General features: G+C 39.8%; 1 protein-coding gene across 3 annotated transcripts in view; it reads left to right on the plus strand.

The window, feature by feature from the left end:
- The window catches only part of KDM1B (lysine demethylase 1B), a 28,322-nt gene that overhangs the window by 16,337 nt on the left and 2,884 nt on the right, over window positions 1-9,101 (plus strand). For 2 of the 3 annotated variants that reach the window (XM_055704992.1, XM_055704989.1), the window contains exons 15-21: window positions 863-990; window positions 2,403-2,534; window positions 2,935-3,009; window positions 3,911-4,027; window positions 4,845-4,970; window positions 6,463-6,585; window positions 8,434-8,586. In XM_055704992.1, coding sequence (XP_055560967.1) covers window positions 863-990; window positions 2,403-2,534; window positions 2,935-3,009; window positions 3,911-4,027; window positions 4,845-4,970; window positions 6,463-6,585; window positions 8,434-8,586 — 854 coding nt within the window. The remainder of the gene's footprint in view (window positions 1-862; window positions 991-2,402; window positions 2,535-2,934; window positions 3,010-3,910; window positions 4,028-4,844; window positions 4,971-6,462; window positions 6,586-8,433; window positions 8,587-9,101) is intronic. The other variant, XM_055704991.1, reaches the window with a different exon arrangement.

Consider the following 9,101-nt stretch of genomic DNA (forward strand, 5'->3'; position numbering starts at 1 on the left):
GACAAAGAGAGATTGACTATCGTGTACACACAGACCAAAATAGCACTTTTAAGGAAGCCTAATTTGATGGCTTTTACAATACTGTACAACTTCTGATGTGATGTCTTGTTTTCACGAGGTAGCGTTTTTGGTATACCTAGTGCTGTTACCAGTTCAGAAGCCTTGCCTCTTGCCGAAGCAGACCATAGCTAGCTGTAACTCTTACACTTTTTGACTAAACTGTCTCAGAAAGAGCCTGATCAAAGCCTTCTGCTGGCAACTATAGTCCCATCTCCACTGGTAACACTTCCCACCGCACTGACAGCATGCAGGCACATTCAGTAACAAAAAATAAACTTGCTCAGAAACATCTGCCTCCTTTATCTTTCTAGCGCAGATTCTCTGTAAGACAGAATTAGCAATTCTTATGTTCTTCAGTGAGCTCTGGATCAAATTTCTTAGCTCTTCGGCTTTTGTAAAAATTAAGCAGGATTAATTGGCAAAGATTCTCCATTATCTTGAAGTGTATTTTCCTTGAAATAACTTTGACTGTATATTGATGACAGCTGTCCAGCTGTCCTGTTGTGCAGTGTGTTTTGGTTTTCTCTTTTTTCTTTGAAATCATTTTAACCCCTTTTTTTCCTGAAGCTATGTATGTTTCCTTTTTGAAGGAAATCATAGGATAATCTCTGATTAAACAACAAAGTTGGATTTTATCACTGGAAAGATCTTACTGGGTTTTTTTCTACAAGAAGAAAAACATCTTGGTGCAAATTAACAATAAGCTTGAAAAACTTCATGATCCAGAGAATAGCAGAGTGAAATGCAGTAGGACTTCTGGCAGATTGTGATCTATTCTTACTTTAAACATGTTCTTTCACAGAAAAAATACAAGAGATCTATAAAGCGTTTATTCAGGAGTCTGGTATCCAGTTCAGTGAGCTGGAAGAAAAAGTACTACAGTTCCATCTCAGTAATCTGGAGTATGCCTGTGGCAGCAATCTCTCTCAGGTGAGTTTTGACAGCCAGTGTTCTGAAGTGGCTGAGCTTCATAGAAAATAGGGTTGGAAGTAACACTGAGAAGTCATCTGATCCATCCCACAGCCCCAGAGGGACAATCAGCTATCCCTAAACTGTTCCTACGTCCCTAACCTGTTCTTTAAAAACACCGAGACCCAGATGCCAGCACTGCCTTAGATAATCTGACAGTTCATGACGTGCTTCCAGTGAGATCCTCCTGAACGGAGAAGTTGAGAGTAGGTGGTGCAGTGGAGCAGGGCATTTTGCGGAGATGCTGGGTGGTAGGATTTACAGTAGAGTTATTCTTCCTCAGATGTTGCATGTGATTTCTGCTTCTCAGGCCTGTGTTTAAAAACTGAGGTATTTCTCTACTTGCTAGGTATCTTGAGAATAAATGCATTTAACTTCTGAAGTGTTCCAACACCCTGATGGTGGGCCCCAGTTCACCACTCCTAGGTATTCCATTGACTATGTGATACTCTGCTTTCCTTGTGACTTGGTTTTAACCAAGCAGGTTCAGGAAATACCAAAGTACGACGTTGTTTGCAGTGTGTTATTTACTCAGACCTGTTGCTTGGGTTAAAGAAGTTTACGGTCAACCATACTGTGGTAGCGGGACAGCTGATGGATACATGCAGATGCACAAATCTGATCTGAACTGAGAAGCACATAAGAACAAGACAGTGCTACACCAGGGCAGCCAAGGGAAAATCTTTTGCTATGTCAAGCTTTCACACTTCACGAGCACCCAGGGGAAGTGAGAAAGATGTTAAAAATCTATCTTACCTTCAATTTTTAAATGAAAATATGAAGTCAGCGCAACTGCAGTGATAGGAATTGGCATTTGAATAGCAGTTTGAGAATTGCTTCAGATTTTTCACTGCTCAGTGGTGATTGCTTAGTGCAAGTATCACTGTTGCACTAACTATGAGCTTGCAGGGGTGAGGGGAGACGGTCAATGAATGATACCATGGAAGAACCTCCAAGGTCTCAGAAAAATTCCGTTGAGTTTTTGTCTATCTTATTTTCCCCTTCATGTTGGGAAATAAAATATTTCCTATTTATTTGAAATCGTAAGACTGTAAAACAGGTTTTCTTTGCTAGAGACTGAAAACTGAAATAAAATACACTGCAATCCACCTGAATTTTTGTACTACCTGCCTTGTTCCCTCTACCAAGCAGAACCTGCTAATGACCAGCCCATGTTAGGACGTTTCTTAATCCAGTATTTCATGTGTTGCATAGCGGCTGTTGGCCTTTGCCAGCATTGCCATACATTCTGGTGATACACCTTTTTTTCCCAGTTGTGAAGGGAATTGGGTGGCTCCCTCTAAACTGTGGGACTTTTGCTAGTACCCATGTCACCTCCCCAGTAGAGACAGCTAGTTGTGTTCTGTCCACAGGTATCTGCACGCTCATGGGACCACAATGAATTTTTTGCCCAGTTTGCTGGAGATCACACTCTTCTAACTGTGGGATATTCTACTGTGATTGATAAATTGGCAGAAGGGCTGGACATCCGGCTGAATTTCCCAGTGAGTCTGGAAAATGTTGATGCAGTGCCTGTCTTGGATGCACCCAATGCTTTGAAGCACCCAGTCATATCTTTGTGTTCTTTTGGACCAGGCAAATCTGTGCTTGTGAATATTTTGATTTGTCTAAAAGAAAGAGGAAAATTCCAACATTTCTGAAATCCTCTTTGAGGACTATTAGTATTTAAATATTACGATATGATGAGCTTATATGTTAGAATCATGATGATTTTTCTTTTTCAGCTTCCATGGAGGCAATTTTTTTTTTTTCTTTCAGTATTTCTCTGGAAATTTGTGTTTCTCAGTTTTTGGTTTGCAGACTAGTGCTGTATTAGCTATTTTTATCTGAATTCACATTGCATGTGTAGACTTTGTAGCATAATCTTCAATTTGTCTTCAATAGGTACAGAGTATTGACTATTCTGGTGAAGAAGTACAGGTCACTACTGCAGATGGAACAGTGTGGACAACACAAAAGGTACCCAATACATGTTGAGATTAAGAATTTTAGGGAACACACGAACAATATTGACAACAGTACATGTCCTTTTCGTTGTTCTCCCCCCTGCCCCTGAAGACTATTTAGTCCAATTTCTCCCCATTCGAAGATGAAAACTCATATGTATTTAGATGTCTTGGAGCCTACTTTTCATTGAGCATGCTAGAGTTTTGGGTACTAGCTGATCTGAAGAACTAAGACCTATAAAGGTTACTTCACTAAAAATGTGAAGCAAACAGATTTTTGTGGGTCTTTGAAGTAAGTTATGTTTTCTGGTTCCATTCTCTGCTCAGCTTTACTCCATTTAGCATGTGAATCTGCCCTATAAAAATGTTTCCCTTTGGTATGAAGTACTCGACAACCTGTACTTCCCAGTCTTCCTTATTCCCTGTATCCCCACCTGCTTCATGCTGTATAACTTAGGTTTTAGTAATTTTTAAAATGGTATCAATCCAATCTCAATCAAGTTTATGCATCGACGGTGTTACTGAGCATATATTTTAAAGGGAAGGGATCTGTGAAGGAAGAAGAAACAAGCCAAAACAATGACCATCTTTTTTCCTTTCAAAAAGACAGTTTTGTTAATCTGAGAGCCATCGACTCTAATTTACAGGAGGTATTAAAATTAGCGTCATGGTTAGCTACTCTGATACAAGCAATTCAACAGACTGTAACTTAAACCCAGTGAACTGCAGGGTCTGTCTTCACCTGAATGTAAGGCACGTGGTTCCCCTTAATGGGGAGTAAAACCAGACACTAATCTAGAGATGTGAGTATTACACTGCATCCTACAAGAATAATCCATGTTAAGAGGATGCTGTGAGGCTTAAGTGCAGTGTTCAGCTTTTGCTACTGTTGTAATGGCAATTATTTCTTTCAGGTATTAGTGACTGTACCACTGGCCCTTCTTCAGAAAAATGCCATTCAGTTTAATCCCCCACTGTCAGAAAAGAAAATTAAAGCCATTAATAGTTTGGGAGCAGGAGTCATTGAGAAGGTAAGTAATCTCAGATAATATTTCTTTTTCTTTTCATAGAAACATTTGCTGCTTTGTCCCCACTGCTTTTGCTGTGTATTTCTCGGGATTTATTATGCATTTGGTTTTATTGCCCAGAAGAGCAAAATGCTATTGGGAATAACATGTATTTCTGTTTCTTTGATTTCCCAGTTTAATGGTTTTTTAAAAGAAATTGTTTGCAGAATTGCTTCGCAGCTTAAATGCTTCGCACATAATTTTGAGCACGCCTTCATGATGGTCTTAGAGCTTCCAAAATTCTAACAATATGCTTATTCCAGGTCCTTTCAACCTAATAAATACAAAAACTGTTTCAGAAGAATACTGGAAGTTGTGTATTTGTCCAGTGTAAAATCTCCTACCCTTTCCCAGTGCAAAAAGACAGCCTCTCCTGCAGAGATCCCTAGTAAGACGTGTGCTTAGAACAAAACAGTAACAGCAGTAATGCCACAAACAGGAATATAACAATGCTGAAACTTAAAAGCAAGATCCAGAAACCCCACGCACAGGATGGGGATCGCTAAGTTCTATGTCAGGCTTGTAAAAATTATGTCTTGAGCATTTTCCATAGTGAATTCCATTGTGAATCTGACAGTCTGTGCATTTGCAATTTGTGAGACCAGCTTTTTTCTTTTTCCTTCCCTGTCCCCCTTGGAGAACAGGCCCATACATTCTCTGTTGAAACCCTCTCATAGAACTGGGTGTCTCTTAATTGAGTGGAAAAGAACAAAACCATATACCATGCCTAGTTCCGAGTTTTGTGATGTGAAATGCTTTAATTCAATCTCTCTCTCTCTAGATTGCCTTGCAGTTTCCTTATAGATTTTGGGACAGTAAAATTCAAGGAGCTGATTTTTTTGGTCATGTTCCACCCAATTCCAGCCAACGTGGGCTCTTCAGTGTTTTCTATGACATGGATCCAGAGGTACCATATTCCAGCTGTGTTTTCTGTTGGCCCTTTGGAAATTCAGTTTGGAAACTAGGTGCAATAATTACTGAACAATGAAAGTTTATTTCTTCCCCCCCACCCCTGCACCTGTTAAAAGAAGTGGAAGCAGGGTTATTTATCCAGAAAAAGCTGATTGATACTTCACTGTAGTAAATGGGAATGTTTTCCTGTGTTCAGATACAAAATATTATACAAGCAAGTTAATGTTTTTATTCTCAAACTATCCTGAAAACAAGTCTGTAATACCTGACTGTAGATGTACTAATATGGGAAAAAGTCTACTGGTCACTTACAGTTTCGGGCTTTTGTCCCTTATTTAAATCAGCTAAAAATCCTGTTAAGAAGACCATGCTGCTCTGTTAATACTTGCTGGCTTGCACTAGCCTGAGTAATTATGTGGAATGGCAGAAGAAAAGACCCACACTATGTTTTGTATGAGACTGAGGTCTGTAGGGTCAGTCCCGAACTCATGAATTTCAAACCAAGTTCAGACCAGTGCACTGACGTCACGTTTCTCTTCCTCACCCGTTTCAAGCAGACACATTAGATGTTTATATCTTACTTTTTCGTGCTCTTACAACAACTGCTGCTTCCTACTTGGCCACAATTAAAAGGCCATTCTGTAGCCTTATGGCTTACTCCATAAGGAAACCATCCTGTGAAGACTGTGCTCTGTTGCTACACAATGCATATCTGTACCTGTCCGTGACTTCCCTTAAACAAGGAATCTTCAATACTTCTAAGCTCCGTGCTCCATGAGGTTCAGTGCTCTGGTGCTGCCAGGGACACTCAATACAGTTCTTAATTTGCTTGATAGCTATTCTCTGCTAGCGATCAAGTTTAGTAACAACAGAATTGCCTTATATAAACGAGAGAGGGACAGTTCTTTAAGAGAGTTGAGAACCTGTACGCTATTTTATAGTCACCACTTCATCTTCGAAACTTCTGCATGGTAGTAGAGATTTCTTGAAGCAGAAGGAAACATCAGTAGAACTGAGCTTTCATTTCTTGGGCCAAAATTTGCTGGTTAGAACTTAGTACTGGCCTAATCCAAAACATATCTAACTAGTATTTAAGTACTTTGTTACCACCTTTTGACATTTCAGTACAGTTGAGGTGGAATTTTGGCATGGAACTGCAGCTTAAGAGGTCTGTCACAAAGAGTAACACCATAAATGTCAAATCTTTCAGTGTTGCCTTTAAGTAGGTAGAGATAGGAATTTTTCCGTTGATTTAGCAAGTGGTAAAAGGGGCTGACCGTAACACAGATCTTGAACAAGTTCTCAGAGATGTTGATGATTTGAGCATAAATACTGATAAATACTGTGAAATAGGAATCAAACCCACTTTAGAACAAAAGTCGCTCTGCAACTGAAAATCTGTCAATACCAATTAAAAGGGACTCTTCGAGAAATACTTCATAACCTAATCATTTAAAAATGGTCTCACATTAATATCTTGTTTTTAGAGCAAACAAAGCATTTTAATGTCAGTGGTCACTGGAGATGCTGTGACGACCATTAAGAATTTAGATGATAAACAAATACTGCAACAGTGTATGACTGTACTTCGAGAGCTCTTCAAGGAGCAGGTAAGAGAAGCCTCTTTTATTAAGAGATGAATTAACTTGCTGACAGACAGACCTTTTGATTGTATTACTTCATGATGTATAGCAAAACCTTTGACACTTTAAACTATTTTTCTTTTCTTGTCAATCTGAGGGAATATGCTTCCTTTGAGACACTCTGGAAACACAATGTTTGGTCTCGTGTGAAAAATGTGAATTGAGATATCTTAGATCTGCCTGAAGGAAAACAGTAATGAATGGAAAACCAGAAATGAACTATCATCCTTTAAAGTGCTTTTAGAAAGGAAAAATAATTAAAATCAGTGCTTTAGGCAGGTAACGCAAATACACTTCCTTCTTAGATGTCACTTTTTCCAAATGTTGTTTTCTTGGGGGGATGTTTGTGTGCATGTTCGGTCATCACCACTTAAAATGCACGATAAGAGCTTTAAGCAAGGTGAATTTGACTATGATTTACTCACACCCATGTAAAAAGTAGCTGAAATTACAACACCCCCAAACCAAGTGAAACAAACCCTGTACTCTTCTAGTAAGAACCAGCCCTTCCAGAGCTGTCTTGGGATAGAGGTACAGGCACAATCATCAATCACGGGCCCTACATCCTGACCGTAAAAAGAAATTAAGATAAAAATTTCTACCTTTCCTTCCCCCAGCTCATCATTAGGATAAAAACAAATAGGAAAATCAGAGAAGCCTGAGGCAAGCCAAAACCACTGCTTAGCAACGTTACGTGCATCCCACTCTATAGACAGCAGAGCCTTCGATCAATTCCTTAGAGCAGTTAGATCCCAAGGAATGCTCGCGTTCATGTTCATGGGTGACCTCTCAAGCCTTACGGATGGTGCAGATGCTAGGCATCTGAAAGCTCCGGTTTTCCTAGAAAACATACTTTTGGTAATGCTTTAGAATTAACCACATCATGTGCGGTGTAAGTCCACATACCTGCTCTTTTGACTTCACAAGAGTGTAGAGGTAGCGAACAGGTCTGTGGTTTTGGTGCCACTCGAGTCTAGAAGAGACATTTTCCTGTCTGTCTCCCTGGTTTGTCGCAGCTGTGAATTTCAGGCATCTGTCCCCAGCGCAGCGGGATTTTCAAAGACAAGATAGCTTCCGCGGCTGCACCAGAACCTGGGGTGCCTGCGCACCTCGCCACACGTGGCTGGCCCCCGACTGCTTGAGCTTCAGCCCCTCACGTGCCACCTGAGCAGAGCAGCCTGTTGTTGGTACCACACGCTGTGTAAGAGGAGCCAGGGGTGCTTCTCTTTACTTGTCACGAGTTCCTCAAGAGTAAGATGCATTTGTAGTTGACTAAGCTGTCATACAACTGTCAGCCAGGCCCTTTTTGGTAGAATTGTGTGGAAATGTGGCTGCCAGGTGACAGAGCACGCAGGATTACTGTCGTGGCTTAGCTACAAACACTCTGGCCTTCTGTTCTCTCCCTGACCCTAGCTTTCAAGCCAGCTCCTTTGCTTATCTATGATCAGAAACGTTATTTCTCCATCGGAATAAAATGATGAAGATTACATTTTGAGATTTAACCAGCTAGAAGTAGGAAAGTGGCATGCCTTATGAAGATAAGAAGTGCTTACATTATACATAGAAACATATTGAATGATGTTAATATCGGTATTTTATCTGTTTGCAAGAGTATCTGTATTTTGAAGAGAACTCTTTAACCTTTGTGGTTAGTACTATAATAAATAAAACAGGAACTTAATTCTGGAAGGTGATCTAATCTGTATCATCCTGCTACTACATACTCTAAAAGGTTACATGAGACTGTTTATGACAACAAGCTATGCAATTATGAGCTTTTCTTTGCAGTGCATAACTTTTCTTTTGATTATGCAGGAGGTTCCTGACCCAGTGAAGTTTTTTGTTACTCAGTGGAGCAAAGACCCTTGGCTCCAGATGGCATATAGTTTTGTGAAAACAGGGGGCAGTGGTGAAGCTTATGACATTATAGCTGAAGACATACAAGGGAAAATTTTTTTTGCTGGTGAGGTAAGTATCTTTGTTACTGTTGATTTAAGGTTTTTGGAGAACTATTTCTTATGAAAGAACTTTTGCTAACACCGCTAACCTAAAGCTAGCATAAACTCTGTTACACAAACATGCTAATGTTTCTGGGTTTATTGATACAGAACCCTCTTTATTTGTATTATTACTGGGCATGGAAAGTCTAATAAATATTTCAGGTCAGCAGTGAACTGCATAACCAGTAAGTGCAGAACACGGCGAGACTGTACAATCCACTTCTATTTTTAGTCAAATTGTCTTTCTGTTACTCCGTGTGCAGGTAACATAACAAATATATGCTGCTGATAGTATAGGTGCATCCTATACCGAAACAGAAATTACCTGCCCTACTTAAGTGCAACTGATAATTTTGCTAGCCGACATGCTTGCAAGTTTTGAAGTTGCTGAAAGTCTTAAATATTTCCTCCTAAATCCCTTCTAAGTTTTCTGTGGCTTTTAAAATTGTTGGTATATGCTTAAGGAAAACAAAGCTGATCTTA

The sequence above is a fragment of the Falco cherrug genome, chromosome 3 (assembly GCF_023634085.1).
Source record: "Falco cherrug isolate bFalChe1 chromosome 3, bFalChe1.pri, whole genome shotgun sequence".
In the NCBI taxonomy this organism is placed as follows: Eukaryota; Metazoa; Chordata; class Aves; order Falconiformes; family Falconidae; genus Falco; species Falco cherrug.